This window comes from Sus scrofa, chromosome 1 (genome assembly GCF_054392235.1).
Source record: "Sus scrofa isolate SSC_HxYL_T2T_F1_AM1 chromosome 1, Sscrofa_HxYL_maternal_Yorkshire_Landrace_v2.0, whole genome shotgun sequence".
Classification (NCBI taxonomy): Eukaryota; Metazoa; Chordata; class Mammalia; order Artiodactyla; family Suidae; genus Sus; species Sus scrofa.
In genome coordinates, this window is record NC_139383.1 from 263,727,302 (window position 1) to 263,753,913 (window position 26,612).

At 41.4% G+C, this 26,612-nt stretch overlaps 1 protein-coding gene across 8 annotated transcripts in view; it reads right to left on the bottom strand.

Annotated features, from left to right (window-relative positions):
* The window catches only part of SUSD1 (sushi domain containing 1), a 149,115-nt gene that overhangs the window by 62,836 nt on the left and 59,667 nt on the right, over positions 1-26,612 (bottom strand). For 5 of the 8 annotated variants that reach the window (XR_002337296.2, XM_084992197.1, XM_005660331.4 and 2 more), the window contains exons 7-10: positions 25,951-26,048; positions 25,145-25,331; positions 17,100-17,209; positions 15,013-15,205 (exon numbers count right to left, since the gene is read on the bottom strand). Coding sequence is in view for 7 of the 8 variants with exons in the window: in XM_084992197.1 (XP_084848323.1) it covers positions 15,013-15,205; positions 17,100-17,209; positions 25,145-25,331; positions 25,951-26,048 (588 nt within the window). In the remaining variant the exon portion in view is untranslated. The remainder of the gene's footprint in view (positions 1-15,012; positions 15,206-17,099; positions 17,210-25,144; positions 25,332-25,950; positions 26,049-26,612) is intronic. The other 3 variants (XM_084992219.1, XM_084992192.1, XM_084992207.1) reach the window with 2 other exon arrangements.

Consider the following 26,612-nt stretch of genomic DNA (forward strand, 5'->3'; position numbering starts at 1 on the left):
TCCCACTTTTGCAGTTTAAGGCAGCTTAGGCACCTAGAGGTTAAGTAACTTGCCCAAAAGCACAGATACAGGAAAGAGCAGATCTGAGATTTGAATTTAGATAGCCTGGCTTCAGAGTAACTGTGCCAAACTTCCACCTAGACTTCCTCCTGAAAGAGAGTGTGGAAATTCAGAAGGAGGACAACTCTCCTTCAGTTGAGGGGATCATGAAAGAAGGGAATATACAAACTGAAGAAGAGCAGAGGAGGGAGGTTTCCAGGTAGAAGAAATGGCAGGAGGAGAAATACGGAGGGGAAAAGTTACACTTGAGAATTCATTACAGATTAGAGTTCCCATTCGTTCAAGGATAATGGTGGCCCCTTAAATCTAAATCTCCACACATTCTCCAAAATGTTCTTCAGATCAACTGGAAATGCAATTAAACAGCATAAAACCAATGCTGTTATCACCACTGGAAGACAGACAATACCACAAACTTTAAACTGCCCTTTAATAGAAAAATAAATACCAAATTCCTGCAAAGCTCTCTCTCGACCTCCCACAAGTCATTCTAGAGAGTGAGAGGGCTCTAGAAGAGCCGTGTGAAAGAGAAGAGGGAAATAAAGGGCCCAAGCGTGAGCTAGAGTCAACCTCAGAAGGAGAAATTTCACTTTATCTACTTTAAATGTGAAAATACCGAAAAGGAGATTTGGTATATCAATCAGTGTGCTATCTACCAGCAAAGGATGAAAAGTCAATGAGAGTTCAGGCAGTGGGACAAGAAAGACACTCCTTCTGGGGAAAAAAAGAGGACAAAAAGGAAGGCACAGGTGTCCTTTGGAAACTAAGCGGTGATGGGAAAAAGAAATATGGGGGACAGGCAAGATCCTACAGATCAAAAGAGAACCCTAAGGAGAACATCCAATTCACCCCAACCCTCACCAAAACACAAACACAAAAATATCCTTGAAAAGAAACTGTGCTTCATTCAGGGACAGAAGAGGGCACTCTTAACCTAGAAATCTTATGAACTGTCCTCAATGACCAATTCTGCATGTGTAATTAACAAACAAAAGGAATGTTCATTTGAAAGCAAAAATAGGAAATTGTAATCAAAACATTTCCACTTGTGAAGAACTCCAATTTTTCCAAAAATCCACAAAATGGCGGGGGGGGGGGGGACCTGTAAGACAATAAACAAATAAATACCCCCAAATAAGCATTTTGGCATGTAAAGCAAACATCTTTAGTTAGAAGTTCAAAAACTAACAACAAGATGAACAAAGAGCAGGGAAGAAATGAAACACAAGTGACTGAATTCAGGTAAAAAGCCAAAGGAAAAGACAAAAGTCACATGAGAAATAAAGACTACATTTCATGGTGCCCAAAGAAGGATAGATTAGAATAAAAATCTATTACAAGAAATTGGAGAAATACAGGAAAACAACCAAAAAGAATAAAAATGAAATTACAAAGAAGTGAAATGGATCAAAAATAAAATGGTTGACATGAAATACATTAAAGTCTCTCAAGAAAAAAACACATGAAAACAGACTATATATTTAAAACTATAATCCAAGATAACCTTACAAAAATAAAAAGATCTGTATAAAAATACTGAAAGGACCCAAAGATACCTGAGAAAGCTCACCCAGAACAATCAACCCTAAGACTTAGCTAAGTAAAACTACCAGACTTCCAAGATAAAGAAAACACCCTCAGCCTCTCCACTCAATGAAGTAAAGAAGATCTAAAAAAAAAAGAATAAGGCTGCATGAGATGTCTCAAAAGCTACATTAAAAAAAAGCAACACGAGAACTTAATTTTAAGGACATTCCAATCAAGAAAGTGTAAACCAAGATTTTTATATCCAGCCATGTTATCTTTCAAGTATCAAGACCATAAAGAAACAGTTCTAAATATGTAAGAATTCAGGGATACTGTTCTCTTGAGGACTCTACTATAAGATGAGCCTTATCCAAGAGCTAACTGGGGAAATGTCAGTAAAAAGACTGACAGTGAGCATCTAACGCATTAAATTGTAGATCTAAGACTAAAAGAAAGGTAGGACAAGGTGGAAGAATAAAATAAAAATAGTATATATTCTGACAAAGTAGAAATAAGGCAACTGAAAAATTGAGAGAAGGAAGAGAGAAAAAGAAAAAGAGAAAAGTCTAGTTTGACTGCTAAATAGGCAATAAATGGAAGTTAAAGTATGGCATTAAGAGCTAACAAACCAGGGAGTTCCTGTCGTAGCACAGCAGAAATGAATCTGACTAGTATCCATGAGGATGCAGGTTTGATCCCTGGCCTCGCTCAGTGGATCTGGGATCCAGCGTTGCTGTGAGCCGAGGTGTAGGTCGCAGACACGGCTCGGATCTACAGCTACAGGCCGGTGGCTGTACCTCCGACTCAACCCCTAGCCTGGGAACTTCCATATGCCACAGGTACAACCCTAAAAAAGCCAAAATAAAGAAATAAATTTTAAAAAATTAAAATAAAAAAAGATTTTCAATTTGTTTCACAATGCAAGATTACAATGCATGATTAGAGGGACACCTGAAACAAAATGACCTAAAAGGCTAAACCAAAGCAGTTGACAACAGTAGAGCAGACCAAAGGAAACCATAAGAAAGTAGAGGCTGTAATACTGACATAAGCAGAGTTTAAGTCAAAAAGCATTATGACAAAGGACACTTCTTAATGCAAAAAGTCACAACGTACAGCGAAGATAAACTGTGACCACCTTTATGAAACAAAAGAAAGCATAAGAAAGAATATCATAAATATGAAAGCTGAAATTAATGATGTACAGCAAGAGTCAGAAAATATTCTCTATAGAGGTCCATGCAGTAAATGTTTTAGGTTTCTTGGGCCAGATGGTTCTGTCACAATTACTCAGTTCTGTCTTCGAGACACAGAAGCAGCCACAGACAATACACAAATGAATGGCTTGGCTGTGTTCCAATAAAACTTTATTACAACAATAGGAGACAGGCCAGATTTGGCCCACTGGCCAAAGTGCGCTAATCCCTGATGTATTGGGGGGGAAAATAGATCTAATTAATAAAACAAAATCTTGGCTTTTCAAAAATGCTAATTAAATAGACAAACTGCTAACTAACATTCTAGAAAAAAGAGTACAATCAAATAAAGGAATAAATAATCATTGACATAAAATTCAAAAACTTAAATGAAACTACTTCCCAGCCTACTATGTAAACAAATTTTGAAAGCATAGATTAAATGGGTAATTTCTACAAGTTTGCCAAAATCAATCCATTCAACATAAAAAAGTTAGACCAGGAGTTCCCATCGTGGCGCAGTGGTTAACGAATTCGACTAGGAACCATGAGGTTGCGGGTTCGATCCCTGCCCTTGCTCAGTGGGTTAACGATCCGGCGTTGCCGTGAGCTGTGGTGTAGGTTGCAGACGCGGCTCGGATCCCGCGTTGCTGTGGCTCTGGCGTAGGCCGGTGGCTATGGCTCCGATTCGACCCCTAGCCTGGGAACCTCCATATGCCGCAGGGGTGGCCCAAGAAATAGCAAAAAGACAAAAAAAAAAAAAAAAAAAAAAAACTTAGACCAATTTCCGTAGAAAAAAAATTGAGAAGGTTATCAGGGAACCACCACAGAAAACCTCCAGGCCCAGACTGTTCCACAGGGAGCATCCACCAAACCATCTGAGACCAGATGGTCCAAATGCTACATGAATTGCAATAATGAAATTCTTTTTATAAAACAAGGAAAATACTAATGCCCCAATCTGGTAAGGACAGTGCAAAAAAAAGAAAACTATAAACACACATCAATTGTGAATCCTGGTGCAAAAATACTAAAGAAAGTGTTAGGAAACAGATCCAACACCATATAAGAAATAATGCGCCATGACCAAGTGGGATTTATTTCAGGAAGGGAGAGCGAGAACAAGAGAGAACAATTTGAAATTATATCAAATTAAAAACTTACAAGGAAATACAATTTAAAAAGAACACCTTGGAGTTAGCTTTCCTTTGCACTGTATTAATGAACAGGGTAGAGTAAGAGGCAGTTTTTTTCTCTGATTTCAGCTGAGGAGAGGGTCTGGAGCCTCTTTGTCTGTATATGATTAGAATAAGGAGTCCTGAAAAGAGTGAAATGAACCCATTGCCTCCAGAGCCAGTTAAAACCCATTTAGCGATGGGCTCCAATTCACATAACTTATTCATCTTTATCTACCCTATGGGTACTGTTCTACGGAGCTGGATCTGCAAGTCATTATCTCATCTTCAAAAGAAGAACAATTTATTCTTCCCCGTTGGGGCATATTACAGATGTCTGCAAAATATATGCCAATTTCTGGCTTGGTCAACTGCAAGCATGAGTTTCTCAGGCTGATGGTTTATAAGAGAAGCAGGCAGGGAATTCCCATTGTGGCACAGCGGAAACAAATCTGACTAGTATCCATGAGGATGCAGGTTCGATCCCTGGCCTTTCTCAGTGGGTCAGGGATCCAGCGTTGCCTTGAACTGTGTGGTGTAACAGGTCACAGACATGGATCAGATCCCATGTTGCTGTGGCTGTGGGGTAGGCCAGCAGCTGTAGCTCCAATTGGACCCCTAGGCTGTGAACTTCCATATGCCGCAGGTGTGGCCCTAAAAAGCAAAAAAAAAAAAAAAAGAGAGAGAGAGAAGCAGGCAGACTTCAGACCTAACTTTTCCACTACAGAATACTGTTACAATATTTATCATTTTGTGGAAAAAAATATAAGAAGCAATGTTAAATTATTTATGGTCCTTATTATCTTTTGTTTGGATTTGGAGTCTTTAAACAGGAATCAGTTGTGGGGGAGTTTTATAAGGTCTCCAGAGATCTCAAAGTGTGCACGCTGTTAGAAAAGCTGCTATGAGAAGACACCTCCTCAGTTAGCTCCTCTACCAGGGAGTAGAGGAAAAAGTGATCTGTTCCCCTTCTTTATATATTTTTTTAATTACCAATCCTATTTTAGAAAGTAACTAAATGCATGCAATCTTCTGCTAAAGAGAACAGAAAAACCAGCATTCTCTTAGTCATAAATGATATGGTTTCAAAACCTCTAATTAGACACAGCCTAAAGAGAAGGTTGGTTTTGCAAGGTAAATTTTGTCAGAAAGCATGGCTACAAATCAAGTATTCTGAAAGAAAAGTTACTATGTTTATAACCCCTCCAAAGCTCTATAAATAGGGGGATTATTTTATTATCCTTCCCTTGTCCTTGATGTACATTTCACCAATAGTTCCTCTGAGTTATAACATTGTTCAAAGTTGGGAGTTTGTCATTTTGTTGAAACTTTTCTTAAGACAAATGTGGTATCTGGTTACAATTACCCTGATATTTTTCAGACTAAAAGTACAGGATCATATTAGATGGAGAGGAACTGAGATTCGTCCTCTATGGGGAAGCAGATCCAAACAATTCCTTTAGCTCAGCTCCCTAGGCTCGGTTCCGCCTTCGAAGGGAGGTGGACAGCTTTCTTTTCAAGTATAGATCCTTGTTATTCAACTGGCAACACAGACCAACTGCTCCCTGGGTTCTGATGAGAGAGAATCATCTGAAGCTCAGGGGCCCCACCATTTATCAAATCTGAGTTGAGAGAAACCATACTTAGGAAACATTGCCTGAAAAACATGGACTCCATTCATTCCTCCAAATAATCTTAAAATAACCTAATCCTACCCCTGAAGCAAAGCCAGATCATCAGAGCACAGGCATTTCCAAGGCATCTTTCCCTGTCCACCCTACACTGAAGCGTGCTTTCCTAAAATATAATGAGGCAATAGAAAGAAAGAGCATCATAAAATCCTCATAAAATGTGGTTCATGCATTGTACACTTTATGAAACTCCCCAGAATTAGAAATTCCTATCTGATCATGATGTTGAACTGTGCCTCTCCCCCAAAACATTGCTATGTTGTAAACTTACGGACAACGTAATGGCTCCTTCCTCGACTGGATGGGTTGGAAACTTAAACCTGAATGTGTGAGATACTAATGAACCTACAAGTAGGTAGGTTATAAGGACATGAATTATTCTTCATCTTATTTCTACATCTTTTTTTATACCTTGACTTTGTTTCCATTCCTTTTTAGCTTACCTATTTAACTTATTTTCTTTTATTTTATATACCTATTTCTAGGAAGGTTAAAGTCTTCCTAGAAAAAAAAAGTGGGATATAAATACAAATTTTGTTTAAAAAAATCTACATTTAATATTAATGTAATAAATCACAAAAGATCAATGATTTGACAGCATAGAAATCTAAAATTTTATATGCCAAAAATACCATAAACAAAATTAAAAGAAATAGGAGAAATATTTGAGACAGTTTGACCCAAATAATAAACTCCTACTATATTAATAAGTTGCACATACATCAATAAGAACATAAAGTTGAATAGATAAATGAAATAATGATAGCAAATAAGTCAGTCAAGAAGTCTGGATTTGGAGTTCCCATTGTGGTTCAGAGCTAACAAACCTGACTGGGATCCATAAGAACACGAGTTCAATCCCTGGCCTCGCTCAGTGGGTTAGGGATCCTGTATTTCTGTGGCTGTGGTGTAAGCTGGCAGCTGCAGCTCTGATTGGACCCCTAGTCTGGGAACTTCCATATGCCACAAACGCGGCTCTAAAAAGAAAAAAAAAGAAAGAAAGAAAGAAAAAAGGAAAGTAAGGAAGGAAGAGAGAGACAGACAGACAGAAAGAAATGGATTTGATGATGACTATACTTAATGCGGCAGTATAGTATTTTTGAAGTTATTAGGAGACTAGATCTAAAGTGCTCATCATGAGGAATAATTTTTTTCCTTTTTTTTGTAAATAGATAAGGTGACAGATGTTAACTAAACTTACTGTGGTAATCATTTCACAATATATGCAAGTCAACTCATTATGTTGTATACCTTGAACTTACACAGTGATGTATGTCAATTATATGTCAATGAAGCTGAAAGAAAAAATAATAAATAAAAGTTAAAAAAGAAATTTGAATGTTGAAATCAAAGAATTTGAAGGAACTTAAAATTGCTTTCCTAACATAAGACTCCTAGAGCTAGAATGGACCTTTCCTGATCAACACTCTCACATGACAGAGGTCAGTTACCTTGTTCGTGTGGGTTAAAGGATGCTATTTCCCTGTCTTCCCATTTTTATAAAGGAAAGGACAACTTTGGCCTCTCTCTACTCCCTACACATGAATCAATCCTCAAAGAAGGAACAGTAAATAGGTAATCTGGCAGTAAAAAGGAGACTACTCTTCCTCGGGTCCCATTTCCTAGTGGGAGGAGTTCGGACACTGCCCAAACAAGATACAGATTCTTTTCTTTATAATGATTTTTATTTTTCCCATTATAGCTGGCTTACAGTGTTCTGTCAATTTTCTGCTGTACCGCAAGGTGACCCAGTCACACATACATATATACATTCTTTTTTCTCACATTATGCTCCATCATAAGTGACTAGATATAGTTCCCAGTGCTATACGGCAGGATCTCATGGCTTATCCATTCTAAAAGCAATAGTTTAAGATGCAGATTCTTGCTCTCTGGGACCTGCCTATGCTCAGGAACAGGGTGCATGTGTATTTCTCTCCTCCACGAGGTAAGTAACCTGTCTCTGTCCACTCCATATCCTTGGTTTTTCAGCCCAACAATGAGTGGGTAAGCCAGGCAAGATCCCCATGCAGATCCAGTTGCCCATATTTCCAGGAGGAAAGGCAGGAGGAAACCCATTTGGCCACATATCTAAGCCTCATTCTCCAATATAGCTTTTACAGAAACCAGGCTTTTATGTGGAGAGGGGTGGGGAGTAGCTCCTGGGAATTTGCTCAGGCAATAAAATGGATACTTCTCATTTGTCAGTCAGCAGGAAGGAGGCATAAGAGTCAGTCTCTCCCACCTGCAATGTGTGACTACACTGATTGGCACTCTGAGTTTATATAAAGACAAGAGCTGCCACAGGGGAGCAAAGCACCATAGGGAAGATGGAGGCTCTTGGTTTCTATAGCTGGAACTGCAAGAATGGATGAGATAGATGTTTGATTACCAGAAAATTTTTTTCACAGGAGTTCCTGTCGTGGCTCAGGGGAAATGAATCCAACTAGGAACCATGAGGTTGCGGGTTCGATCCCTGGCCTCGCTCAGTGGGCTAAGGATCTGGTGTTGCTGTGAGCTGTGGTATAGGTTGCAGATGTGGCTCAGGTCCCGCATTGCTGTGGCTGTGATGTAGGCCAGCAGTTGCAGCTCCAATTCGACCCCTAGCCTGGGAACCTCCATACGCCACGGGTGCAGCCCTAGAAAAGACAAAATGGCAAAAAAAAAAAAAAAAGAAAGAAAGAAAAGAAAAGAAAAATGTATTCACAAATCAGGCAAAATATCAACACACAGGTTTCTCAGCCATGAACACCTTGAATTATTTTGGTTACTACTTTTTTTTTTTTTGGTCTTTCTTTTTATCATGTCTTTTCTTTCAAGTGAGGGCTTCATATTACCCAGAAGTACCTAAGGTCTATGTGGTTAGAAAACTGCTGCTCAAAATGTGATTCCTGGCCCCAGGAACTCCATATGCCACAGGGTGGCCAAAAATGCAGGGGGCGGGGGGGGGGGGGTGCGGATGTGGAGGCATCGACAAGGCCTGGGAACTTGTTAGAAATGAAAACTTGGGGTCCATACTCTAGGTCTGCTCAATCAGAACCTCTAGAATGCAACCCTGGGAGCTGTGCCTTTTTTTTTTTTTTTTTTTTTTGGTCCTTCTAGGGCCACACCCATGGCATATGTAGCTTCTCAGGCTAGGGGGTCTAATTGGAGCTACAGCTACCGGCCACAGCCATAGTCATAGCCACACCAGATCCAAACCGCATCTGCAACCTACACAACAGCTCATGGCAACACCAGATCCTTAACCCACTGAGCGAGGCCAGGGATCGAACCTGCAACCTCATGGTTCCTAGTCAGATTCATTTCTGCTGCACCACGACGGGAATTCCCCAGCTGTGCTTTAATAAGCTCTCCAGGTGATTGTTATGTTCGCCAAAGTTTGATAAGCACAAGGAAAGCATTAGTGGGAGATTTCTGAGGGATTTTAGAGCCTTGAGGGGAGCTGGACATTAGCAGACAACAAGAGATGAGCTGCCCCAAATTGTGTTTCTTCTTACCTTGTTTGGAAGAAAGAGAACTGAGAAAAGACTGAATTCATGGTTTATCTTCAGGCTCAGGAGCTACCCCAATACCACAGGCTCTCAAATTGCTCAGGTTTGTTTTACAGAGACCCAGACCGGGGATTCTACAGCAGGAATTCTTCATGAGCAGAAGTCAATAAAATCCGGTGGGATTATCACCAACTCAGGTACCAAGAAGGACTCACAAAAGGTGTCTGCCTAGAACTCTCTGTTTCTAGATATGAGATTTGCCCAGCCCCTGAAAAAGGGATGAAATCAGTTTACAAAATAGGTTTTGGTCTTGCAGAAAGGATAAGACTAGAAGAGAATGGAATGAAATGATGGAAATCAAAGAAGGAGAAGAAAATTTGAAGTCATGTTAGCCCAGCTAGAAAAATATGACAAGGAAAAGGAGAAACATCCAAACCTCACTACTCTAAATTAGAGATCAAAAGATAGGAATATTTACTAGGTCAGGCGAATGGCTCAAAAGCATCAAAGAGAAGAATAAAGGGACCATGTAGGAGAACACACTCAAAGGACACCCCCCCCTAAGAGTACCCAGAGGTAAGTATTATTCTATCAAGAAGGGTCTTAAAGTTATAAATAGGGAACCCAGAGTAAGGTTAATGGGGAACTCTTCAATAACTGGAGCTGCGGTACTACATGGTTACAGCAAATGGACATAGTTAAAGAGAGAAAGACTAGAAAGATCAGTGTAGAATTCCCTAGGCATCGTTAAGGTAGTTTCAAGGTAGCACTGTTCTTACAGATGAAACAGCAGGTGGAGCACAGGCTTTATGGAAGCCTGCCTGAGAAATGCAAGGAGTTAGAACTTGAAAAGAAGGAACAGAAAAGCAGAGATATATTAAGGAGGCTCCAGAGAACATGACCTTTGATCAGGACCAGGCCTAGGTTATAGGCTGAACTGAATAGAAATAAATACATCCCAACTAAAGTGAAGGTGGGCAGAATTTATGTGAACATTGGGCGAATGCGGCATCATTCTTGCTCTATGGAGACCTCACAGGCAGAGTCCAAAGTAATATGTTAAGAGAACAAAAATCTAAATATGAAAACATAGGAGAAGACACTTGTGGCTGCCTGATGGGAGGAGGAGGGAGTGGGAGGGATCGGGAGCTTGGGCTTATCAGACACAACTTAGAATAGATTTACAAGGAGATCCTGCTGAATAGCAATGAGAACTTTGTCTAGATACTCATGTTGCAACAGAAGAAAGGGTGGGGGAAAAAATGTAATTGTAATGTATACATGTAAGGATAACCTGACCCCCTTGCTGTACAGTGGGACAATAAAAAAAATTATAAAAAAAAATATGAAAACAAACAAACAAAAAAAAAAAACAACTGTAGGGAAGGAAATTACTAAGACCCAGCAAAAGGTATTAGCCTGGCATGAGGATAAAGAAGGAACAGAAATAGCTAGCATGGGAGTTCCTGCTATGGTGCAGTGGAAACAAATCCTACTAGTAACCAGGAGGTTGTGGGTTTGATTCCCTGGCCTCACTCAGCGGGTTAAGGAGCCAGCTTTGCCATGAGCTGTGGTGTAGGTTGCAGATGGGGCTCAGGTTCTGCGTTGCTATGGCTGTGGTGTAGGCTGGCAGCTGTAGCTCTGATTCGATCCCTAGCCTGGGAACCTCCATATGCCCCGGGTGTGGCCCTGGGAAAAAAAAAAAAAAAAAAAAAGCAGACAGAGAAAAGAAAGAGCTGGCATGGGAGTTTGAAGCTTACCACTCGCTGGCCTGCCAGCGCTGTAGGAATACTCAGAAGGACCTGGAACCCTGGAGGACTATCTTTCCTGATGCAGAAAAGGAAACGGTGGCTGGAAGTAACACTTCGCTGTGTGCTTCCCATTGAAGAAGCACAGGCAGTTGAAGTCTTAGAAATTCAGTTCCAAGGAATGGAGCTTGGGTGAAAAGCCATTAACCTGGGGGACTTCCTGGACCTTGTTAGACCAATGAGAGCACAGGTTCCAGAAACTCAACAGCAATTCCAAGATCAGCTGAGGGTAATTCTCCAGGGAAGATAAGGGACACCTCCCAACGAGGAAGCAGGACTCAGAAACAAGGCATCCAGTAATCGGAAGCTATGTTGTTCAGAATTAAAGCAATTCTTGGCATCTTTCTGGGGATAGAGAAATTCAGAGAAAAGAGAAGGAAATTGGGACTGTAAAGGGGGCCTGCAAGACAAGGCATTTCACTTGAAGAGTTTCCTACTATAGAGAGTTCCTTTCATAGCTCAGCGGTTAACAAACCCGACTAGCATCCATGAGGATGCGGGTTCGATCCCTGGCCTTGCTCAGTGGGTTAAGGATCCGGTGTTGCTATAAGCTGTGGTGTAAGTCACACACATGGGTCAGATCTGGCTTTGCCGTGGCTGTGGTGTAGGCCGGCAGCTACAGCTCAGATTGGACCCGTAACCTGGGAACCTCCATATGCCACAAGTTCAGCCTTTAAAAAAGCAAAAAAAAAAAAAAAAAAAAAAGAGTTTCCTACTATAAACGTGGTGTGTCCCTGCTCAGAAAGAAAGGAGGCTCTTTCACTAAACAGATTAACATTTTCAGCAGTGATGGAGGGTGGGTAGAAACCAGGCTCGGAGAGAAATGAAAATGAAAGATTCTAAATACTTGGGAGGGGCACCAAGAAAGACCTGGAGCCACTACTGCAAAATTCCAAAATTTTCAAGAAGTGATTTCCTTCTCCCACAGCATATGGGAAGCCTAGGAATCCAAGTAACCTCACGAGAAGAGATTTTTCCAAATTAAGTTGCAATTCACAGGGGCGGACTTCAGTCTGACACATTACATGCTAGATGATACTCCCTGCTCATCATTTGGATCCATATTGCCAAGGAGGAGGTAAGAGAACTCTCACTTTCCGAACCTGACACCATGGCCCCTGCATTATTCTTGAGCTCGAATTAGGATCTCATCCCCTACCTCTTTCTCCAGCTCATTCTGCTCCAGCCATGCTGGCTCCCCTTGGTGTTCCCAGAATATGCCAAGGACATGCCTGTCACTTGGTATCCCCCCTGCACACACGGCTTACTCCCTCCCTTCCTTCAGATAGGCGCTTAAACATATCTTTACAACAGAGGCCTTCCCTGTCACTCCCTTTGCCAAGCTTTATTCTTCATCTTACCACTTAACCCACCTAACATATGATATATTTCCTTATGTGTTTATCTGTCTCCTCTCTAACCTCCCAACTCCAACTGCATGACAGCTGAGACTGTTTTATTGCTGCTACATTGTCAGCTATCAGAACCTGCCTGCTACGTAGTAGATAAGAAATGACCATGTATTAAATGAATGCATTTAGGCATCTAAGGCATTAGAAGCTTTTGCTCGTGGTCCAACGCTGACAAAAGCAAGATGGATCTGGCCCAACTATGCACTAGGTTCTGGGAACATAATTTTTCTTCCCAAGTTTTATGGACGTAGAGTTGACTTACAATGTTGTGCTCATTTCTGCTGTAGAACAAGGTGATGCCGTGACACATAGACACACATGTATTCTTTTTCAGATTCTTTTTCCATATAGGTTATCACAGAATACTGGGTAGAGTTCCCTGTGCTATACAGCAGGTCTTTTTTCTTTTGAAGAACTAAAGAGTAAAAATCAGTAGACGTACTGCTTCAAAAGGAAGCCCCGGGAGCCAGACTGTCTGGGTTCAGCGCCCACTTGGACATCTCACTAGGGGTGTGATCTTGGGCTAGTTGCTTAACTTCTCTATGCCTCATGCTTCTTATCTGTAAAGTGGGAATAATAGTAATGTCTTCCTCAAAAGGTTGGGTAGGTTTGGGTTGACCCGAGGATGGCGCTTTGACCCAAGGATGGCACCTTGAACAATGCCTGGACACCTTTAGTGTTCGATAATCACAGCTCACATTGTCATCGTCATTATTATGTGCCAGGAGCTGTTTTAAACATTTTACTTGCCTTATGTCATGTAACGGATCACTCAGAAGGTGACAGAGGCCCAGGTGCAAGGAGAACATATTAACCCATCGTATTTTTTTTTTCAAATTGAGATGAAATTCTCACGACATAAAATGAACCACTTTATGTCAGCTATAAAACCTTATGGCATGCCTAGATAACTGTTTCTAAAATCCCCCAATATGTCTTTAATTAGTATATGTAATTAAAACAGTGACTGAAATGAAACTGGCTTATGCGACCACGTCAGTATTATTTTAAAAGAAAGGTCCTGTAAAATAAATATTACTTATTTCGCTTAGCTAAAAAAGTTAACCACTCAAAGTATACAATTCAGTGATTTTTAGTACATTCACAATGTTGTACACCTATCACATAATTTCTGCTTTTCGGAGTTCCCGTTGTGGTTAATGAATCCAACTAGGAATCATGAGGTTGCAGGTTCGATCCCTGGCCTCGCTCAGTGGGTTAGGGATCTGGCGTTGCCATGAGCTGTGGTGTAGGTTGCAGATGCGGCTCGGATCCCGTGTTGCTGTGGTTGTGGTGTAGGCTGGCGGCTACAATTCCGATTCGACCCCTAGTCTGGGAACCTCTGTGGCAGCGGCCCTAGAAAAGGCAAAAAAAGACAAAACAATAATAATAATAATTTCTGCTTTTCTCGGTTTTATATCTCTGGGACTCATGTTGAGAAATGGCAAAATGAAACTTGGAATTCAATGTTGGCGGTATCTCAGGAGTAACATCTATTACTAAACAAGATTCCTAGACTGTCACAGCCAGAACACACTCTCCATCTCAGGGAGGCCCCTCTGACACAGGCTTCACAGAGAAGACATTGAGGAGGAAAGAACCCGGGACATTAGCGCCTTCACACTTTAATCTACATGGGGAGGTGGGTGTTATTTTTAGACTTTAATTCCTCTGAGGATTTAATCATTGGAGGGAATACAGTCAAATCACGAGTAGCTGGAAGTGTCGTAGGGGGCTAGGTTTATGCAGACATGAGGTATTCATTGTGCAACCTCGGCTGATATAAGACACGATCTGATACAAGGCATAATCTGGTTGGAAAATAGAATGGAGTGGATTTGCAGCCTCTAGTGCTGCATGGCCTTCATTAGTGTCTATTATATTTCAGAGGCTTCCAAGTACAAAGACCAAAGTGCCCACTCTTGACCAATGAAGGTCACTGGTGAACAGGAGAAGGGCCTTGGGAAGGCAGAAGTAAGACTTATCCTATTCCACTGTTTTCCTTCAGAGGAGGCAGCCTCTCTGCCTGGTTGCCCATAAATTTGCCTGTCAAACCCAACTGATTAAAGAACAAAAGAAACTGGGGAGACGGCTGCATCCCTCCCCACTAGGGGGCGCTGTGGAGTTGACGCAGCCGCCTCTGAAGGCTTCCTCACCAACCAAAGGGGAAGAAGACTGACCCGCTTTTGGGCCACGTCACTGTTCTCTGTGTTAGGTGAATGTGCCCGACAAACCCACACAGGAGCCTCTCTGTCCTACCCTGCTCGATTCAGTGCAGCTCACATTTCTGATCTCCTGGAAGTTGTCTCCAGTTGTCGGTAATGACTACGCTTAGGGTTCAGCTGTCTTAAAATTTGGGGTGAGAGATAGGAAGCCGGACAGGATTCTCAACCCATCACTCCCAGGGAGTCCTGCAGAGAGCAGTCCTCTCCTGGTCTAGACCTTCTCTGAGCCAGAGCCCCTATGGGGAAAGGGGTAGGTGGTGAGATGCAGGCACCCTGCACCCCAGACAAAGTTGGTAGTTTGTTAGAACTAGAACCCAGGTCTCTTGACTCCAAGACCAGCCTCCTTGATGCTCCCTCACATTGTGCAGTTTAATACATACCCTTAACTCGTTGTTCTGAGATACAGAAAGACATCTACACCTACCTGCTGGTGCGGTGGTTGTCGTTATTTGCACTGAGTGCCGCTCGGGGGATCCCAGGAGGGTGACATTCACTGTGTAATCAGTTGCCGGATACAGATCTAAACACAGGACGGCAGCTCGTTCCCTCGTTGTGAAGTTAAATGATGTTGAGTGATAAAAATTATTCAGATACTGCCTTTGACCCAGAACTTTAAACTGTCATGAGATTAAAAGAAAGGGATGCCTTAAATTTCTCTGGTTTCCAAATGTATAGTCTATAAGCTCAAAGAAAGACAGCAAAAAGGTTGCTTCTACTTGTCCTCACCCACACAGAATTATTTTTAATACAATAGCAAGCTAAACTAGGGGAGGACTTGACAAAGCTATCCTACCCATCCGATCACCTCCCCCTCCACCAGCTACAAGACTAAACTTAAAACGTGTAACATCTCAGATGGACGAAATGTCAGGCTATTCTACATAATCCCTTGAGCCAACTCAAGTGAAGGAGACTGAACTGAGTTTCTGGGCAGAATTCTCTTAATTTCTTGTCTTTTTACTTTTTAATTTTAAAGGGTTTTTTGGTTGTTGTTGTTGTTTTTTGGCTGTGCCTGTGGCATACAAAAGTTTCCAGACCACAGACTAGGGTCAAACCTGCACCACAGCAGAGACAACGCCAGATCCTTAACCTGCCGCCAGGGAGTTCTCTTTTCATTTCCTTTTATTCATAAGCAATCCATAGACAAGCCTCATGGAACAGACTTTTTTTTTTTTTTTTTTTTGTCTTTTGTCTTTTTTTGTTGTTGTTGTTGTTGTTGCTATTTCTTGGGCCGCTCCTGCAGCATATGGAGGTTCCCAGGCTAGGGGTTGAATCGGAGCCGTAGCCACCGGCCTACACCAGAGCCACAGCAACTCGGGATCCGAGCCGCGTCTGCAACCTACACCACAGCTCACGGCAATGCCGGATCGTTAACCCACTGAGCAAGGGCAGGGACCGAACCCTCAACTTCATGGTTCCTAGTCGGATTCGTTAACCACTGCGCCACGACGGGAACTCCGGAACAGACTTTTTAAACTTTCTGGGGACTACCCCAAATGATGCATTCTAAGCAACTGAGCAATGGTTCTTCACTTGAGTCTTCCTATTGCAGTTCTGGTAAAGAGTTTTTGCTCCAGGGAGTCATCACACACACCGTTAACCCAATAATACTCCAAGAAAGCCATGTTGTCTTTTACCCAATAAGCTACTCTATTTGCCCACAGAGCCCTTCTTCAAGATCCCATTATAGAGTGGGATGGACGGGGAGTTTGGGGGGAGCAGATGCAAACTATTCCATTTAGAGTGGGTGAGCAATGAGGTCCTACTATAGAGCACAGGGAACTATATCCAGTCTCTTGGGATAGACCAGTCTCTTGGGATGGAAGATAGTACAAGGAAGGGAAGGTATATATGTGTATGACTGGGTCACTTAGCTGTACAACAGACATGGGCACCATACTGGAAATCAACTATTCTTTAATTTAAAAAAAAAAGCTCCCATTACACCATATTATAATTGTCTGCTTACTTCTATGTTTTTATTAGTTCGAATCAGAACTTCCAGGTCCTAAGACATGATATTCTTTTGGTAGAATTAACTAATTCTAATTTAATACTTAGTCTACTCTCTGCCAGATGATTTGCTAGGCACTAAAAAATGACACGAAAATAACAAATCTCAGTTCCTGCCTGAATATACTCATAATTTTCACTCGAGATTTGCGGTGTCTATTCGAGGCAAATGAGGACCACCAGCCCCGCAATAAGTTTCTTAAAAACCCACATCGGAGTGTGAATTTGATGACAAAATAAGCTGCAACTATAAATGCACCAAAATAAAATACATGTGAAATATCAGAGAGAAAGACAGCAACACGCCAAATACAGTGTCTTCCTTCAGTTTAGTCCGGCACTTGCATCCTTCTCCTATCCATCTCTAAAAACAAAAAATCGAACAGTCTAGAAGTTTATTCTGTTAGTGTTTTTTAAATACTCTGGCTCCTGCCTTGGCGAGAACCCAAATTTTTAAGTGACACAATTCATTAACAAATAGCAAAGAGATTGTCTTACTTGGTACACCTGTTCTGATCCAACTTTCCTAGAATGCCTGTGCAATTTCAGACAAGCTTCATTAAACATTGAAATATTGAAAATTCCATCATCTTCTAAGAGGTCATCTTCTAAACGATAAGAGAGAACACAGAGAAAGGTTGCATCATCTTAGCAAAACAGATCATGGACAAGTGCAGCTGAAGCTCTGAAAGCCAACAGAGTGTTTAATGGCAAGAGCATGAAATCTGTCTTTAAGTCCTGGGCCTCCAACTTCTTCACTGCTTGACCTTGGCTATGTCACTTAAACCTCGGTTTCCTTATTTGTGGGTGGAATCGAGTAATCTGGTTTGCTTTTCTACACCACAGGCTATTGAATCAAATGAAATAATGCATATTGTAACACTGTCATAAACTAATAAAGTGGTGAGATTTTTAGAAACGTGATTCTATCACTTGGATGATCCATAAGTAGAATGTCATGAAGGTGAGTCTATCAACAGCCAAAAAGTCTGAAAACAAGGAAAAAGCCAAATAAAAGTTAAAGGTCAGGGATTAGAATTCTCAGAGGAGGTGTTTCCAACCTAGAAAATGACCAGAAAGTAGATGACCAGGCAAGATGTTTGTTCTCAGAGCAGACAAGAGCTACTCAGATGAGGAGTTCCCATGGTGGCTCAGCGAGCTAAGAACATGACATAGTGTCCATGAGGACGTGGGTTTGATCCCTGGCCTCTCTCAGTGGGTTAAGGATCTGGTGTTGCCACAAGTTGCAGCATAGATTGCAGATGCAGCTCGGATCTGGTATTGCTGTGGCTGTGTGTAGGCTGGCAACTGTAGCTCTGATTCAACCTGTCACCCAGGAACTTCTATATGCCTCAAGTGTGGCCCTAAAGAAAAAAAGAAAAAAAAAAAAAAAAGCTACTCAGATGAGCACTAAGGCAGTAAAATAATCAGAGAACAGATTATTTTCCATCACTGTATAGAGAGGGTCAGAGTTCCCATCGTGGCTCAGCGGAAACAAATCCAATTAGCGACCATGAGGTTGTGGGTTTGATCCCTGGCCTTGCTCAGTGGGTTAAGGATCCTGTGTTGCTGTGGCTGTGGTGTAGGCTGGCAGCTGTAGCTCCGATTCGACCCCTAGCCTGGGAAGTTCCATATGCCACAGGTGCAGCTCTTAAAAAGACAAAAAGACAACAGAAAGAAAGAAAGAAAGAAAGAAAGAAAGAAAGAAAGAAAGAAAGAAAGAAAGAAAGAAAGAAAGAAAGTCATTTTAAGCTTCCCGCAGTCTCATTTGTTCCCTCAATGTTCTATTTTTCTTAATGCAGTTTGTTGTTGTTTTTTTAAAGAGGTTTGTTACTAATGAATAAAGAACTCACAGAGAGTCCACCAGGACCCCGGCTAATTTTCAAGGAAAAGCAAATTTCCTAACAGATAAGTCTGTACATTTCCTACAAATGAGAAAAAGTTTAAATGTCTAGCAGAGAGCAGCTTGTATAACTACCTTTCATGTGTATTTCTCCCACAGGAGTCCCTGCTACCTTGGAAGTAATAATGATAACAATAAATTATTCTATTCGAAATCAAAATTGTCCACAGCAAAAATATTACTGACACAGGCGGCACCAGGCAATTAGCTGGAAGAAAATAGTCTTGGTTCTAATTGGAAAATGTAAGAATATGGTTATGAGAGAGAATTTGAAGACCTATCATATACACTCTTCTTCATCTTCACAACGTTCGTCAGAAACAAAAGATGCCCCAGGTATACATATGAATTTGAGGCAGATGAACTATATGCACATGAGAAATACCACATACAGGACATGTCTGAACACAAACAGAACATGAAGCAAAAGTACTGTCTGCAGAGTTTCCATCTCAATATGATTTTCCCACTTAGAGCCATTATAGTGGGAAAACAAAAGCATCTGGCTCCCACTTCCCACCTCCAATCCTGACAGAAGAGACTGAGAATAGTGAAAATGGGTCAAAATTTGCATCTGGGTTGGAAGGAAGGGTTGATTGCCACCCATGAGGCAGATACATGAAGACATTTCTGCTTAGCAGTGCGGAAGAGACTAGGCAAAGAAAGATGCCAGGAGATACCATACAACACGCCTTCCAAGCAAAGGAGCAGGGTCCCAAAGTGGCAAAGGAAGGAACCGGGGGAAGACGGGAGTCCACAGAGGTGGAGGCTAGAAGCACAGGCCACAGGACTGCTCCATCTGGAGCCAGTTAGCCTGGTGGTTCCCAAGCCTAAAAGCACAGCAGAATCACCCAGACATGGCAGATATGAAGTAAAGCTTGGACATCTGTGTTTGTTTTGTTTGTGTGTGTGTGTTTGTAATTCACCAGGCTACTCTAATAAGTGCCCAGGATATATACACTGCTATTACTCTTACTACTCCTATTATTACTCCTAATAATAATAACAGCCTTTCCTTAGCACGAAGGAGATTACTGACAGGGAAGGACTTCCAAAGGGAGGCTGGGGACCTGGAGATTCCACCTGACAGAGAGCCTGGGTTGGCAGAAGGAGGGACTGGGTTCCTCCCTGCCTCTGTAGGCTACAGCACCATCATGAAGCCAGGCAGTGCTGAGCTGGCCCAAGAGCCAGAGCTTCACCAATCAGGACAGCAAAGTGCTCAGAAAGAAAGTTCAGGGCAGTAGGCTTTCTCACAGCTGCCTCCCAAAGGACACAGGATCATAAGGACCAGCAGTAAATCCTTCAAGATGAGATCTGAGATAAGCATCCCAGTACTATCCAATAAAAAGCAAGATCAAAGGGAATGTCATCCATCTCATTACAAGGGAAATATCAAACCTAGATAAAACTTTATCTTCCAAGGATAAGTAATTGGGGGGGGAGTCCATGAAATGATTTTACAAAGAAGAAGAGGGAGATTGCGCCTAGAAGGTAAAGAATGAGCACTTTCAAAAAAAAGAAAAAAATACAGCAAAATAATGGCAAAATTCAGCAACATCTGTTTTGTACTTGCAGAAAAAAATGTTAGAGATGGATGCAAACAGATAAAAGATGAGACGGCAAGAGAATGTGACAGCAGAGAGGAAATTGGTTGAGGGAGGCAGAAATAAAAAGGGAACTAAAAGAGACAAAAACCAAAAGGAAATGAAAGTGCAACAACGGAATTTAAAGTGTATCAGAAATGTCGATGCATGTACGCACACAAGCACAGAAGGAACAACAGTGCTACCGTGTCCTCACAGAAAGCAGAGGAAAAAAGGCATGAATAAAAAAAAAAAAGAGAGAAAATGGAAGACCAATGCAGACAGACAAGACATTCCACAGAGAAGTGTTCGAAGAGCAAAAACCAAAACAAACCCCAAAACCAAAACCAAACAAAAAACCCCAATAATCAGAGATTTAATGAAAGAAACGGTTCCTAATGTGTAGCTAGACTGAAATCTGAAGATCCAAAAAGGCACAGGATACTAGGAAAACTTGGTGAAAAACAAAAACATGTATATAATCCATGACTGAAGTTTCACAAAAAGATTTCCATCTCATTCGCTATTGAATTCCCAGTGCCTAAAACAACGTCACACACAAAGGAGGTGGTTAATAAGCATCTACCACGTGCATGAGTAAGTGATTAAAGTCTTGAATTTCACATATAAAAAAAGTCTCTATGATATCCAGGCTGAAAAGTCAGATTGTCTACATAGGGTTTTTTTGTTTTTTTGTTTTTTTTTTTAATCACACCTTCAAATTCCTCTTTCAAAACTTTTAAATTCCAAAAGCCAATGTGAAATGCCTCCAGAAATTCTGACCACAGAGTTGATGGCCCAAGAATTTTGTCTTCAGTCAAGCTCCCATTCACTTGGGAAGGCAACGAAAGGACATTCTCAGACAATCCTGGGCTCAGAGAAATATCTCGCTCCTCAGTAAGAAGACAGAAATCACTGTACAGAGAGAGAAATAAAAATATAGAAAAAGAACAGAGAAACTTTGGTATGAAAGGAATGGCAGTAAGCTCTGAAACTATGAAAACATATATCTGTTGAGGTAATTATTACAGGAGTTCCCATTGTGGCACAGTGGGTTAAGAGTCCAACTGCAGTGGCTTGGGTCGCTGCAAAGGCAAGGGTTTGATCCCCAACCAGCGCGATGGGTTAAAGGATCCAGCGTTGCCACCGCTGTGGTGTAGGTCACAGCTGTGGCTCAGATTCATTCCCCGGCAGATGCAGCTATTAAAAAAAGTATTATAAAAATGGCCATAAATCCACATACAATGAATTTTTTTAAGATGTAATGCAGGTTTAACATAATTAAAAATAAGAAGCTGGCAATAAAATGTTGCATTATACCAAAAACATATAGGAAGCAAGAGGGGAAGGAATAAAAGGAAGTAAAGAATGCTGACTTCCTTTTCTTACTGGGGGAGAAGTTAAAATTTTTCAGTCTTGACACTGGTAATAAGAGTAACACACATTCAAGTAGGATTGCCTTGTTTTTGCTTTTTAAAATACAATGTAGAATAAAAGCAAACCTTATACTGCCTGAATCACTGAAAAAAGAAAATCTGTACAGCAGAAAAAGAAAACAATGGACATAGCAATGTAGCATAAAAAAAGAAAAAATTAAGATGTCGGAATGAAAGGAAAATCATATCACAAGCAACACTAAATTGCTTAATGACTACTTTCCTCAAAAAGGCTTGCAACATAAGCCATCTCCTAGAGTTGATCGTAGCAATGTTATCCAGCTAGCTTCAAGGAAGAACAAAAGTGGGCAAAGCCATACCATGCAAATAGAGCGCAAAGAAATCAAGAAAACAGATATTACTATCAAAGTATAATTCAAGGCCCAAAATATTAAACAGGATAAAGTGAGCCACTTATTAACAGGGGAAGTTAGAACTTACAATTAAGAAATCAATCATGAACATAAATATCACAACATCAAAATGTGTGAAGCGAAATTTCTACAAGAATTTCTACAAGAAGTAGAAAAATGCCAATTCAAGTAAGAGGAAAAACAACTACGGAAATCCTGAAAAACCTAACTACTAGAGTTAATTTAAGACTAGATCTTGGGGAGTTCCTGTCATGGCACAGTGGTTAACGAATCCGACTAGGAACCATGAGGTTGCAGGTTCGATCCCTGGCCTTGCTCAGTGGGTTAAGGATCTGGTGTTGCTGTGGCTGTGGTGTAGGCCGGCAGCTACAGCTCCAATTTGACCCCTAGTCTTGGAACCTCCATATGCTGCAGGAGTGGCCCAAGAAATAGCAAAAAAAGACAAAAAAAAAAAAAAAAAGACTAGATCTTACCTTACTTATAAGCACTCTACCTATTATCACAAACCCTTGCCAAAGAGTAAGCCCCAAGGAAATAAGTCCCCCCAGTGAATACCAAATATGAAAACACTGGAAATTAACAACAAAGTGTAAACGTTGGAAAATGTTTAAACCCATCACTTGACAACATACATAATTAATCCTTCGATCAATGGGGAAACCAAAACAGCAAATATACAATGCCTTGATAGTAAAAATAAAAAGAACATATATTAACATCCTCATAAATAATTCTTCAATCAAAGGAAATTCAGAATAGCAGTTATACCTTGTCTTGAAAGTAAAGATAAAGAGAGCAAGTATTCATGCGTGAGGAATTCCGTCAAAGCCCAAATCCAGAAGGGAGAAAGAAGCATTGAAGACTTTTATTAACAAACAGAAAACAATGGAAATAAGCTGAATTATGCATTCAACTCAAGAATTTAGTAATAGAACAAGATGACCAACTTAAGCGAACCAGGGAGGAAATAATTTAAAAAAAAAAAAAAAGGAAGGGGAGGAATGAACGAGATAGAAAAAAGAACCAATTTTAAAAAAGAGAGAGAGAGAGAGAGATTTTTCTTTGGGGAAAAGAACAGTAATAAAACAGACACCCAACCTAAGTAAATCAAGTGTTAAAAAGAAACACAAAACTAGGAATCCAAATAACCTGAGGTTATATAATCTGTAACCCCAGAGGAGTTATAAACAAATATTCCATGTGATAGTCTCCCAATATATTTAAAATCACAACTAAATGGACATTCTTAGGAAAATAGAGATTATGAAAAACTGACTCAAGAAAATGTAGGAAAAATAAACAGAACCCCCAAATCACAGAATAAATGGACAAAGTTCTCCAAGAATTATTTCCCAAAGGCGTGAGACAAAAAAACGACCTTATGCGCAAACGTGTCCAACTTGATAAAGGAAAGGAATAATTCCGACGTGATAGAAACTTTTCCAGAGCATAAAAAATATGGAACGCTTCCCCATTCACGTAAAGAGAACTAGCATAATGCTAATAATGAAATCAGAGAGCTAAACGTGTAGGCTCTGGAGGAGGAGAATGACAAATCCTCACCGGAGTGCATAAATATAAACAGGCAAGACAAAACTGGAGCAGATACTGAGCAAATGCAGAAACGTACCTTGTTCCCAGTTGGGAAGATTCAATGCCAACCCCAATTCTCACTAGATTAACTTGCAAATTTCATCCAATTCCACTTTAAATTTCAGACAGAGGAAAGATATCTGGAGATGTTAAAAAAAGCTCAGCCATAGTCACCCAACGCCTAAACGGCAGAGTCAAGATGCACATCCAGGTCTGTCTGACCCCAAAGGCCATGCTTTTCCCAGTGGAAATTAACTTGAAGAGGTAATTGGATATTAGCAAAAACAGCTGACACTGAATAGCAAGCTGTCATTCTGGCTGAACAGTGACCGATGAGTTTGGAGTCCTGGGATGATCTTTTCAAGACATATTCCTAATAATCCACAGTAATTTATTGTTCATTTTGAACAACTTTCTCTAATTAGTGACCGTATTAATTTGACAACATCTTTTCCTGCATCGTAGTTAGTTAGAAAGAAATCACTTTGTTTTACTTATACACAAGTACCCTGGAACCTATTTTATATCATTCATACTTGGCTTGATACTGTTAAGATTGGCAGACTTTTCGATTATTTCTGCCAAATCCGTGTTACTTCCCACTTCCTCGTGGCAGCAATACCTGAAGGTTGAGTTTTCTCGAGTAGGACATCTAGTAGCTATTGAGAACTACCTTAACTCATCCAACATAATGAACGACACCAACGGCTTCTCAAGGTTTGTTTATAAGGAATTTAATTAGTCCTGACACCCCACAACCAGAATTATGAGAGAAAATTTTTTAATAAACCTTACTGTAATGTTATGATGCTATAAAAATCCAGGTGATAACTACATGCCTTGGGGTTGTCCTAACTTCTTGAAGCTCCTTCCTGTCCACTCCTCTTTCTACCCAACATCCTAGGCTGCCTCCTGCTCTCCACTTGCTCACTCTCAACTTGATTCCCCACCCCAATCAGTCCTGGGGCTCAGTTCCCATCCTAGATGTAAAGCTCCTGGGTCAGCTTCTTTGGTTCCTCCTCTCACATAGGCAAGCATAGGAAATGGCTTTCAAGTTTCCCACCATAGATAAGCCATGTGGCTACCCCCCCACCCCCATTGCCTTGGGTAGTTAAAATTGACTGCATCATCACCTACTGTTCTGGTATGGTATTTGTTTGTTTGTTTGTTTGTTTTGTTTGTTTTGGTCTTTTTAGGGCTGCACCCATAGCACGTGAAAGTGGAAGTTTCCAGGCTAGGGGATCTGAGCTGCATCTGTGACCTATGCCGCAGCTTGGGGCAATGCCAGATCCTTAACCCACTGAGCAAGGCCAGGGATTAAACCCACATCTTCATGGATACTAGTTGGGTTCTTAACCTGCTGAGCCACAACAGAAACTCCATGTTCCCCTCTTTTAAATACCTTCTTATCACCTTCCACGTCAATAAGAGAACCCAGCTGAGAAACAAGACGTCAGTGTGGGCTCAGCCTGGCATCCATAGGATAGGAATCTCTCCTACTAGACCTGCTCTGGTTCTGACCCCCGGGGCAAGTAATCCCACGGCTACAAACTCAGAAAGCAACTGTGAACTCTCCTGGCCTGTGGATTCTGAAGCACATTTCCCCACATCTGGTGCGTGGCATTTTCTAGGAGGAGATGAGACCTCCACTTACCAGCTGTCTGGAACGCAATGACGGCTGGCACAGAGCGCCTGGGAGGGGTGGTAGAAATGCTCACGGTGTAGTTGGTGCCCTGGTGCAGATCCAGGCACACTTCCGGGGTCCTGCTGTTCGTGGTCAAATTAACTGTCTCCTCGTGAACTGATTCCATTGGATCCAACCGTTGTCCTTTTATGTGTATCTTTGTGAGGAGAAAAGATGAAAGAATCCCATGACTCCAGTTAAAACAATCAAGAGAGATTTTGCAGTGCTGGAACCCACTCTGCTAATACTCCCTTTTATTCCGCACAGCTCAGCCCAGGGGAATTAAACAGGGCAGACCTCTGCTATCAGGTATCTGATGAGGAAATCTGATCAGCCCCGTGATCCATAAACCCTGAGAAGTGACATAAAATGAGAAGACTTGCTAGGGAGTGCTGTCTGACACTCAAAGGACCAGTGATCAATGGCGGCGGTCACAACCTGAGACCCACTCGCTGCATCCTGTCACCGAGGCAGCAGATGCTTCTAGGCTTGTTCTGGGGGAGTGAAATACAAGAGCTTGGAAACAAGCAATAATGATGCCGCTGAATATAAATACATCCCACACACATACACCCTGGAAAAGGGCAAATATATTCAACACAACATGTAAAATACAATAATCCAGATAGCTTAAAGATTCCGTTCACTTTTTAAAAGGACTATGGGATTGGAAAGCAATGAGACCGAGAAGCGCTTCTGGAAGCGAGTCCCTCCGACTCATATTCCCATGGTAACCATTTCTGCCCTGGCAGGGAAAAGGAGATCATTTTGCTTACCTCATACACGAGCTCAGAGTTTATTCTTCTTGGGTTTCTTTGCCATCTCACGCAGGTGTTATTAAATACTGCTAAGTCATTAATTTCTATAATTATTTCTAAAACAGAAAAAGAGAGCGTCTACTCACAAAAAGGCATCAGGGGGCTCTGGAAAAATCCTAAGGGCCACCACGTTAGAGGGCACGACTTAGTTTATCTGCTCAGCTGGGATCTTTGCTGATTACCATTCAGAAACCACATGAGCAATGCAAGCTAACCCAGGCCCATCACTGCATCTAACCGCATCATGAACGGGCTAGGCCCGTTACCTGATTTGGAGGCAAAGCAAAGATTCCCAGTTAAGCATGGGTGACAACTTCAACCTGTGATTGGTCGGACAGGCCACTGGATGCCACTGGTGTTCCACTCCTGTGAGATGGAAAGCGGCCCAGAACTGAGCCCCGAGTCTTCCCTGCAGCTGCACAGGTAAGATCTGCTTCCGGCTTCCTCATCCCACCACCTGGCTGATGGAACGTTCTGATTGCCGGGTCACTACTGTTCCCAAGAGGGAAATGACGTGTGTCACTGCACAGGACCATTCCTCAGGAGCAGCCCATCGACGCAAACTAAATAAATTCTCCACATGATTCCCAGGTATTTCTGGGACCCCTTTAAGTGAAGCT